An 11,373-nucleotide genomic window follows, 5' to 3' on the forward strand; every position below is an offset into this window, starting at 1 on the left:
ATTGTCCTACGTTTTTTGTTTGGTTGGTTTTTTGTTTCTCAAGACAGTTTCTCTTTGTAGCCTCAGCTGTCCTAGAACTCTCTCTGAAGACCAGAATGGCTCACATTCACAGAGATCCATCTGCCTTTTCCTCCCAAGTGCTGGGATTGAAGGCATGCGCCATGATTGCTTGGCTTTGTCTTAGTTTGTAAAACATTGTCTTAGTCAGTGTTCTACTACTGTGAAGAGACTACGTGAACATGGCAACTCTTTGGTAAACAAAAGCATTTAATTGGGGCTGGCTTACAGCTTTAGAGATACAGTCCATTATCATCATGGCAGGAAGCATGGCAGTGTGCAGGCAGACATGGTGCTGGAGAAGGAGCTGAGAGCTCTACATCTGGATCCATAGGCATCGGGGTGGGGGGGGCAAGGGGACAGATGGAGAGAGAGAGGGAGGGAGGGAGGGAGGGAGGGAGGGGGGAGCGCAAGCGCGCCACACCTCCTAATCCTTCCCAAGTAGTGCCACTCCCTGATGACTAAGCATTCAAAAATAATAATAATAATAATAATAATAATAATAATAATAATAATAATAATAAGCCTATAGGGGTTGTGTTTATTCAGGCCACCACAGACACTGTTGGTTTGTAAAAACACATTTATTATCCTCAGGGCATTAGTTCCTCGCCTTTCCCTGAATATTGGTTAGATTTATATATTTTAAAACAGTAATTTAGAACTCAGGGCAGAGCACTGTCAGTGCTATCAATTCTTGCGATAGTGTTAATAAAGGCCCTCCAAGGGTGAGCAGTGTGCCCTTGAAGCTATTGGAAAAGTGGGGCTGTACCATGGCTAAGAACTGGGAATGTTCCTTTTAAAGGAGCTAAATAAACTAGTAAAAATTTACCCAGGAAAGTAGATAACACTTTCAGCTTTTACTTTGTTCCTGGCTTGCACAAAAAACAAAACAGCATGCTTCCTTCTTGACCAAAAAATTCTTAAAGCCTCTCAAATCCTTGCTGAGATGCTTTGTTTCAACATTGCTTAACCTTTCAACTTCAGACTTTACCAGTGAAGATCTGTTCTGTGATTCTTGGTGGGAAGAAAACAAAGGAGGCAGCTGTTTTCTAATGATACTAATCTCATCAAAAAGACCTCAAAGGAACTGCTGTTGCTCAGCTTCATGAGAACCATGTGTCCCTAGTAGTCCTGAGACAGATTTCATTTTCTCTATAAATCAAAAGTGAATTTGCTAGGGCTTATATAACTAGAAGATATGGATCAGCTAATAGGAAGGCATTATTTAACTCTGTTCTAGGAACAGATTTGAAATGGTTGTTTTTTTGGGTTTTTTTGGTGTTGGTTTTTTTTTTTTGGCCTGTTTTCCTAAGTAATTCTGATAAAAACCATCATATGCTAGTAAAAGTGCATAGTGTACTATTGCATATGCTTTTCAAACCACGGACTCCACTTCAGATGTACTTGTTTTATATTTTCCGTAGCACGAAGAGGAACCTCCCCAGAATATGAAACCGCATCCAGGAAGTGACAAGCCGTTATCAAAAACAGCCCTTAAAAATCAAAGGAAGCATGAAGCTAAAAAAGCTGCAAAACAGGTATTTAGAGTGCTGAACTCTTCAAACCCAAGCAGAAATGTACTTAATCTAGCTTTAACCAGTATGTTTTTAACAGTTTTACTGCTAAAGATGGGACTATGATGTGTGTGGTTGGAACTGATGTAAGTGCCTGGGCAGCTTTCTCTTGTGTCGCCTGTGAGTTAAAGCTGCTAGCGTCTGTCACTTCAGTGGAGTGCCTGGGATGATAACGTTTTAAGGATGGAAGATTTAATGTCTTTGGTTTATAACAAGGTCTTGTCCTGTCGTACAGCGCTGGCCTTGAACTCAGGATCCTTCTCCTTCTTCTCCTAAGTATTGAGGATAAATGTGTGCCACTGTAGCTTACAAACATGAAGTCACCACCACCACCTTACTCACCGTGCTGCTAAAGACTGAACCCAGGGCTTTGCACATGATAGGCAAATGATTTGCCTCTGGCCTACATCCTCAGTTCTTTGTAATTCAGTTTTGGAGGTTGTAGTACATGATTGATTGGCCTTATTACTTTGGGCTTGTAGCATGTAGGATATTATGGCAGAAACCTGCTGTGCAGCAAAAAGGTTGTATCCTTATGAGCCAAGGAGCAGAGAGAAGAGGAGAAGGGCTAGAGACCTACTGTACTCTGTAGGAGAGAGAAACATGCTTTTGTGTTGATCCCAAGTGTGGAATTGGGAACAGACTAGTGAGAGAACAGGATGTTTATTCCCTTAGAGGTCGAACCACTTCATGGGGGAGCTTGGATGTTGCCAGCTGAAAATATCCTAGTAGAGACTCTGAGAGGATATATATATGCCCAAAACAAGAGGCTTGAGAGAGAGAGGACTTGGGATTGTTTTAGCTGTTCATCCCTGCACTTCGAGAGGCGCTCCTAGAGAGGACTGCTCCAGAGGACTGCTCCAGGGAAGGCTTCAAGGCTTTGGGCTCCGGCTGAGGCTCTGGGCCTCAGCTGCTGTTCCAGGGTCCAGCAGCAACCTTGGTTGAATTGTGGGTTTGCTGAGGAGAATTGTTCCTCGGAACTGATGTCCTTAAGGTTTCATTATTGTGTTCTTTAATATCCTTTCCCTCTTATTTAGGCTAGTAAGTTCATAATAAAAAATAATTATTAAGAAAATTGAGCCTACAGTACTCTTCAAGAGCATTCCCCCAATGACATGAAAACCTTCTATAAAGCCCACATCCTAAAGGCTCCCCTATTTCTTAGTAGCACTAACTTGGAGACCAAGCTTTTAACATGTGAATCAAAACTGTTGGATTAAAAAAAGAAAGAAAGTCTAAAGAAACTAGAGCTGGGGCTGGAGAGACGGCTCAGAGGTTAAGAGCACTGACTGCTCTTCCAAAGGTCCTGAGTTCAATTTCCAGCAACCACACAATGGCTCACGACCATCTATAATGAGATCTGATGCCCTCTTCTGGAGTACAGGTGTACAAGCAGGCAGAATACGGTATACATAATAAATAAATCTTTTTTTAAAAAAAGAAAAGAACGAAACTTAGAGCTGACCTTGAAACCTGAGCTTTCACTGGGATTTTGTAGTATGTTTCTTACTATAGTCTCTTGATGGAACTGTAGAGTGCAGGGTCTCTGTCTCTTTTTCTTAAGGCATATGTTTATTATGCCAGGCATGCTGGTGTGCACCTCTAATCCCAGCAGGCAGAGGCGGGCCAATTTCTGTGAGTTCAAGGCCAGCCTGGTCTACAGAGTAAGTCCAGAACAGCCAGGGCTACACAGAGAAACTCTGTCTTGAAAAATAATCAGAAATAAGAAAAACCTAAAAATACTAAGTAATCAGAATGGAAGTTGTGTAAAAATAATTTTTGTTTACATACTTAAACAAAAAACACTTATATACTTATAATAATTGACATAAATTACAGTGTTTTATGGTTCATTGATTCATGGTGACAGTGTGTTCAGCTCCATTGGGAATATCTAGTTGGTGCAGTCAGGGTAACCATATTATAGAGATTTAGGCAGAGCAGGTATCTTACTCTATTTAGACTAGTGGGTCCATATACCGTCCTTAGTATGGATAGTTTCTAGTCAATAGAAGCTCTTGCCCACAGTTCTTGTGGCTGTAGTCTCTCAAGGTGTGGGTAGACTCACTCTTTGGAGGAGGAAGGAAAGCTTCCTAAGAGTATTTACTGAATGAAGTTGGAGCACTCATGACTGAATTATTTTGGGTGGTGGCAGTCTGTGGGTGTGTAGCTTTCAAGAGCTACCTTCCAACCTTGCTGAGCATGGTCTCCTTGTTTCTGCCACTGTGCTGTATACTCCATGCTAGCTAGCACATGCCTAGGATTCGGAGTGTGACTCTTCTGTCTTCTGTCTCCTTGTCAAATGTATCAGGCTTTCTAAGTGGGTTCTGAAGATTGACCTTGTCTGAGCAAGCACACATAGGTAGAGGGGTGTTTGATGACAGGGTTTTCCTGGGGAGATGTAGCACACACATCTCTTTACCCCAGAAAAGGGAACCCACAATAGCCCAAAGTAACAATTGTACCAAAGCCCACCTTGCTAAAGCAGTAAATTTCTACTGGGGTACTAACAGGACTGTGGGAGAAGGGTACACCTATGAGGAGCAGGGATGACTCAAAACACTGCTACAGTCCTGCGAAGCCCACCTCCAACAACCCTGGCTCTCTGCACAGCCAGCAGACCGCTCCTCTGTCTAACATCTCTCTCTAGGTGGCTAGTCTTTCCCCTGGCAGTTGTTTACTCCTTTTAGAAGGCTGGGAGGGGCCCCGCCTTCAACTTTCTGCTTTTCTAAATCTGTGGCCCTTGGTTTCCTTCCTCCCCTCCTGGAAGGCTGTTTCATTAGGAGAAAAATGTACTTAAGTAAGGTCAGAGGGCAACCTAAGGGGTTAGCTCTTACTCCACCTTATGGGTCTTTGGGATAAACTTCAGGTTGTCAGAATTGGCAACAAGCATCTTTACTATTACCCCATCTCACTGGTCCAGTTATGTTATTTGAAAGGTTAGAGTTGCATATCTTCTTCTAAAGTTTGAAGTGTGAAAAAAAAATCATTGCTCCTTTTTCAGCTCGTATATTTCATCTCTAGGTAAGTGTCAGATTCAATAGTCCATATTCCAGTTTGATCCCTGACCACACAGCGGGAGGAAAGGACCAACTCCTGCAGGTTGTCCTCTGACCTCCACGCATGTGCCCTTGCAGGAGTCAGCTCTCTCCCGTGTGAGCCCTAGGAATTGAATTTTGGTTGTCAGGCTTGGCAACAAGCTCCTTTACCTACTGAGCTGTCTCATATACACAGAGAGTAAATAAATGTTCAAATTTGTTTTTCCTTTAGGAAGCAAGAAGTGAGTTAGCTCCTACTCCTGCCCCACAGAGTGCACCACGGAACACTGTTGCCCAGTCTGCTTCTGGTGATCCTGAAGTAGACAAAAAAATTAAGAATCTAAAGAAGGTGAGACCCTTGAGTGGAAAACAGGCTTCAGAGGCTTTTACATGAGAATTCCATAATTAACAGTGGAGTTCAGGTACTTAAAACAGGGATTTAAAAGTTGGTAGCAATTCTCATTGTTGCTTTTGTTCTATAAAATGTAATTCAGCTCCATCACAGATACTTTAGTGACTGAAACAGCTTATGTTGTGAATTTGAAGCAATGAGGAATAATAGGCGTCTGTGTGGGGAAGGCAGTTTGGCTGTCACTGCTGCGGGAGTAGCTACCCCCAGCCCTGAACACTTAACCTCCGCGTTTCACTGGAGTATTTGAAATATTTCCAATTCAAATATTCATCGAATTATTTTAAGTAAAAAATAATACTTTATTCCAGTTTTTAAAACAAACACACAAAAAATGGAGCTTATGGAGTATGGGGCAGCCCAGAGGATGGGGCTTCTCTTAAATCCAGAGATGTTGTCCTGTCACAGTGGAATGTTGAAATAGATGCTGAAATCTGTCTTGTACTGGTGTCCACACCCATATACTCAGACATCAGTGAAAACCTTACTATGCAAACCTGACAACCCAAGTCTCATCCCAAAACTCAGTGTTCCCTTGCTCTCCACATGTGTACCACAGCCTAGGTGCCTACACACATGCCCACACAGAGAATAATTAAACAAACAGAAAACTTGCAAAACTTGTTTTGCCCAATCCCATATTTTTTTAAACTATTTTTTTTTTTAGATTTATGTATTTACTATGTATAGCAAGTTCTGTCTGCACGTACACATGTATGCCAAAAGAGGTCTTGTCAGATCTCATTATAGATGGTTATGAGCCACCAACCATGTGGTTGCTAGGAATTGAACTTAGGACCTCTGGAAGAACAGCCAGTGCTCTTAACCTCTGAGCTGTCTCTCCAGCCCCACAATCCCATATTTTTAACATGTAATTTTATATTTCTATTTAATTTTTAAAAAGATCTTTATCCTAATATTTTAACAAATCATTTTTGAAAGAATTGTAGTATGGTTGTTGTTAATACATAGTTTGCATGAGAAAGTAACTTTTTCTTCCTTCTCCTTCCTCTTATTTGATTTCACAGAAACTGAAAGCAATAGAGCAGCTGAAAGAGCAGGCAGCTGCTGGGAAACAGCTAGAAAAAAATCAGGTAAAAATCCACTTGGGGTTGGGTAGTGGTGGTGCACAACTTTAATCCCAGCACTCAGGAGGCAGAGGCAGGTGGATCTTGTGTGTTCGAGATCAGCCTGCTCTACAAAGTGAGTCCAGGACAAGCAAGGCTACACACAGAAAAACCCTGTCTTGAAAGACAAAAAAAAAAAAAAAAAAAAAAAATCCAAAAATCCATTTGGGCTCAGTGACTAACACCCTCTCTTGTTGAGTATAAGCAATTGTTCAGTCAGCAAAAAACAGCACAGAACTGAAAAACTTGTCTAGGAAACTGTTTGCCAAATTCTTTTTAATACTTTAAAAAACTCTATGAAATGCTCTTCATGCTTTCTCTATGATGGGGAAGATTGGCCGTAGATTATGGGGGTTGATAAGAGTTTCCTCCTGTGTGCTGCACTGTCCTGCTTGCCTTTTCCCTCCTCTTCTTCTCAATGCTTTTAAGCCCGAGGTGATGCAGGAAATGGTGCACTGGAAGCGACAGACAGCTCTGTGCATTGCCCCATGATTCAGAGCAGAAACAGTAGAGTTGCTTTCTAATCTGCTTCCCAGTGGGTCTGACAAAGTGTAAGAATAGTCATTCCACCTCTAAATTTTATCCTTTATACTGCTTTTGTTACAGATTCAATAATTATTTTTTGTCCAATAACTTTATTGTCTGAAATGTTTCTAGTTGGAGAAAATTCAGAAAGAGACAGCCCTTCTCCAAGAACTTGAAGATTTGGAATTGGGAATTTGAAGATTCACAGAAAGCAAATTTATTGTGAGGAAACAGTATAAGCAAGCCTGTTAATCCCATGGTGTTCATGGAATCCCCACATGCTCACCTTTGACATCAGTCTGTATTTTTAACCATTTATCCCAGGTTGCATTTGTGTGATTATTTAATGATGTCTATTAAATTGACTTTTACATCTGCATCCTATATCATGTTAGTATGCAATAAAGAGAGATGATTTTTTTCCCAGATAACCTTAATGAATTGACATTTGTTTTTAAATAGATAACAGTATTTCCTATATAAACAAATAAAGACATTTTAAATTTGTTTTTGCCTTCAAGTTGTCAGTTAAGAAGTTCTATATAGCTGGGCAGAGTGGTACACACCTTTAATCCCAGCACTCAGAAGGCAGAGGCAGTTGGATCTCTGTAAGTTTAAGGCCAGCCTGGTCTATAAAGTAGTCCAGGACAGGCAGGGCTACCCAGAGAAACCCTGCCTCAAAAAACAAAAACAAAGGGAGTTCTTTACTATAAATGTACAAGATGTATTATTCTTATAAAACTATGAAGTAGATGTTTTAGTGAGAATTTTTGGTTTCTTTAAAAACATAGAAATGGCCAGGCATAGTGGTACACTCCTTTAATCTCAGCACTCAGGGAGGCAGAGGCAGGTGGATCACTGTGAGTCTGAGGCAAGTCCAGGACAGCCAAGGCTACAGAGAGAAATCCTGTTTCCAAAAAAACAAAACAGGACAACAACAAAAATCACCAAAAAAGCAATACATTAAAACATAGAAATGTATGGCAATGTGTTTTTGTTTTAATCCTGGGTGTGTGGAATAAGGGGCTGCTTTGGATTGTCCACAGCAGCTGACTGTGGTTTGCCTTGTGCTTTAGCAGGGGGTGTGATTTTTTAACAGCTGAAGATAATTTACCTTTGGAATTCTGGAGACTCTTGGGAGGGTATAAATTCTAGAGCCCTGAGAGGGCCGGTGGTGGCTGCTGCCTCACCTGTCGCTGTTGCTGGTTGCTTGTTGGAGATCAAATTTGCCCCAAGAAACTCAACACCGCTAATCAGCAGGAAGTAGTCTAATGAAACTGAGCCCCCTTTCCCCTCTAACCTTCTTTCTCTCCTACTTAGTGTTGGTGGGTTGGAAGGGACAGGGGTATGTGGGGAAGTAGAAAAAAGAATTCAATAGAGTAGCCAAAACTCTGGCTACAAGATGTTACTATAATGTCTATTTTATAAATGAAGAAACGCGGAAGTTCAGAAAATTAAGATACCTGTTGGGTACTTGTTCGGCGCGCGCACGCGCACACACACACACACAGAGAGAGAGAGAGAGAGAGAGAGAGAGAGAGAGAGAGAGAGAGAGAGAGAGAGAGAGAGAGAGAGAGAGAGAGAGAGCCTGGTCTGTTATGTGTTAGTCAGCTACTGAACATGAGCATGAGGCCTGTCCATTGGTAAAAACGGATTTTTCCCACTCCTAGCAGGTATAAATGGTAGGTCTGGTGTTAATCTTTACTCCAGTGCCTAGGTTTTCATTCGTTTGTTGGTTTTTTAAAAATGTAAGATAAATAAAAAATTATCACATTGAAGTTGGACAAGATAAACCAACAGGCCATCCTAGGAAAAGGCACAAGCATCACAGACCCACTCAGGAATCTCCTAACAACACTAAATAGGAAGCCATCACGTACATGGAAAGGACCGTGGCAGACCCAGGCAGGCCCTGTGCATGCTGCTTCTGAGTTCACAGGTGCGCTGCTCATAGAGATGTAGAGGGCTTTCTTGATGTCCTCCATTCCCCTTACCGCTCCTCCTACACTCTTACCTCCGTGACTTCCCCAGGGTTCCTGAGCTCTGAGGGGAGGGGGTCCTTGGGAACGAGAGTTCTCGAAGTGTCCGTGGACAAACGGGAGTGACAAACAGACCAACCCTGGGGAAAGTCTAAGTCTGAGTGTATTTTGCAGGTAAGCAAGCTAGATTTTTATACAGATTTTGAAAAGGGGAGTGTTTTTGTGGTTACATTTTTTTTTCATTCAAGGAAGTCATCGAAGCAGCAATTCAGGCATACAAGGTGCAAAATACAGGATGCAAAGTAACAACGTTATCATCGATCTTGAGTCACCATTGTTAAGTCATTAGCTTGGTATCAATAAGCATGTGCCCTCTTTATCAGAGGTCAGGGTTCTCTCATTATGTCAAATATCTGTGTGCCAAGACAGTTTTTTCTTAGTTCTACTTTTTGTCTGAGAGTCACTACCTGGGGCTTTCTTAAATACTTTATTTGTAAGTCATAATATAAACTGTTAACTGGAGAGTAATTCTTAGCCATGTTTGTTTTAACAAGTGGAGCTGAACTTGGTGGTAAACTCGCCTGAATGGCCCTTGGCTGCAGTCCCAAGTTAGGGCGTTCCCTAGCAACACAGTATGTTTGAAAAGTTCTGATATGAAAGTAGGTTAGGAGAAAAAACAAAGACAGAATATTCCAACACAAACGAGTACGAAAAAAAAGGGGGGCTGCAATCAGTTCCTCCTGGCAGGACCATCACACCCATTCCAGGAGGCTCTGCCTGGGCAGGGGTCGTCACCTCGGGTTGTGCAGTAACATTTGTCACACAGACTCCACTTTATACCTGTTATATTTTAAAATAGCCTTAGTTAACCTTGGGTAGTACAGATAATAATCCCCTCAACTACCTCCCATATTGTGGCAGGTATCCTATAACCTGCCCTAATCTCATGCCATCTGCTTCTAATAATTTCTATTAAGCTATCTCTCTCCCTTCCCTAATCCCAAATACTTGTTAATTATTATTATCTGGGCCAAATCTTCATCCACACTGGCCATATGCTTCTTCTCCGCTTAACCCATCATGCCAGCTTCCTCCTGTTCTTCTCTCCTGGTATCTTTCCCAAAAGCCCCCAACCCTTAGCCATGCCTAGCCCATTTGCCCTGCACAGGTGTGAGGGCTTTTTATTGGTCAAACAAGAATAAGCTTAGGCAAGGTGCAAACAATTTGGGGTAGGTGAGTCTGCTCATTTGGGCAGCAACCAGACCAACCTCTAACAGGAAGCTCAGAGTTAGGAATGGAGACGTGCTGGGGGTGGTGGAAGGCCATCACTTGAGTGAGGAGATCAAGATGTCCCATCAGCACCTGCTGAGTTAGTCCCCCAGGAATGGGGGCATTGAGTGAAGAGAGCCCACAACAGAAGGTCTGCTATGGAGCTGGGGACTTGGACTTGAAGAATGGAGAACGGGGTGAAGATCTGCAGTTAGTTTACCCGCTGCACCGGCAGGAGCAGCCTGTTGGGTTCCAGGCAGAGTCTGCTGGAACTGGGTGTTTTATAGGTCTACTATTCACCGTACAGAGAGATAGCCCTTGACTTACAATGGTTTAATTTTGAAGGGTTTCTTTTTTTAAACCTTGTAAGTGTGTTGGTTTATAAATGGTTATAAATACACTTTCAACTTACTTTGTTTTGGGCTTAATTTCTTACAGGAATCTAACCTATTTTTAATGTAGTTACAGAATTCTATGTCATTTTTTTCTGTTCTTCATTTACACTGGAACACATCAGCGACCCTGTGGTGCATCTAATGTCGTATGTTTTCTGCTTTGGATATGCATAATTCCTTCTTTCAATACTGAGTTTTCACTAAGCTTTTTTTTTTTTTTTCATTTTCCAGTTTATTTCAGTAAATATAGTGAGATGTTAGATACAAATAATGGCTGGTTCCACCGATATTTGTGAGTGGACCAAGAAGGCGGTACATTGGAAGCAACATCACTCATCACTCATTTGCTCATACAAGCGTGTAAATTCAAATTGGTGTAAGACCTTTCTGTTGGATGTGTTTTGGGTTGAATGAATTCCCGCAATATCCGTTGCTGAAACTCAGTCTCTAATAGGACAGCATTTGGAAGTGGAAAGTTTGGGAGGGGATTAGTGCTCAATGAAATCATGAAGGCAGGGATCTCTTTATGGGATTAGGATTCTGACAAGGGACAGTAGACAGCATACACACACACACACACACACACTTTAAGAAGCCTTAATTGAACACTTTTTTTTTTACCCCCTGCTAAAGAAAAGTAGTATTTGAGCTGGGTGTGGTGGTGCACATCTGTAATCCCAGCACTCAGGGAGGCAGAGGCAAGAGGCTCTCTGTGAGTTCAAGGCCAGCCTGGTCTACAAATGGAGTCCAGGACAGCCACAGCTACACAGAGAAACCCTGTTTCAAAAAAGCAAACAACAACAACAAGAATAGTACTCATAAGTCCCAAGAGATGTTTCATAGAAAGTCTGCAATGGGAGATAGGAAGTACATATGATGTGTTCTTGTGTTTGATATCATATGATTCTAAAACTGCTGTAAAAACAAAAAACAAAACAAAATATTAGCTGGGAGTGGTGGCCCAGGCATTTAATCCTACCACTCAGGATGCAGAGAC

General features: G+C 41.8%; 1 protein-coding gene across 2 annotated transcripts in view; it reads left to right on the top strand.

Annotated features, from left to right (window-relative positions):
• Eif2a (eukaryotic translation initiation factor 2A) overlaps positions 1–7,123 on the top strand; it is a 32,061-nt gene extending 24,938 nt beyond the window's left edge. For both annotated transcript variants that reach the window (XM_051157195.1, XM_051157194.1), the window contains 4 exons: positions 1,485–1,598; positions 4,905–5,021; positions 6,110–6,175; positions 6,866–7,123. In XM_051157195.1, the coding sequence (XP_051013152.1) occupies positions 1,485–1,598; positions 4,905–5,021; positions 6,110–6,175; positions 6,866–6,931 (363 nt within the window). In that variant the 3' untranslated portion in view covers positions 6,932–7,123. The remainder of the gene's footprint in view (positions 1–1,484; positions 1,599–4,904; positions 5,022–6,109; positions 6,176–6,865) is intronic.
• Positions 7,124–11,373: the final 4,250 nt, after the last annotated feature.

Source organism: Acomys russatus, chromosome 15, assembly GCF_903995435.1.
Source record: "Acomys russatus chromosome 15, mAcoRus1.1, whole genome shotgun sequence".
Lineage (NCBI taxonomy): Eukaryota > Metazoa > Chordata > Mammalia > Rodentia > Muridae > Acomys > Acomys russatus.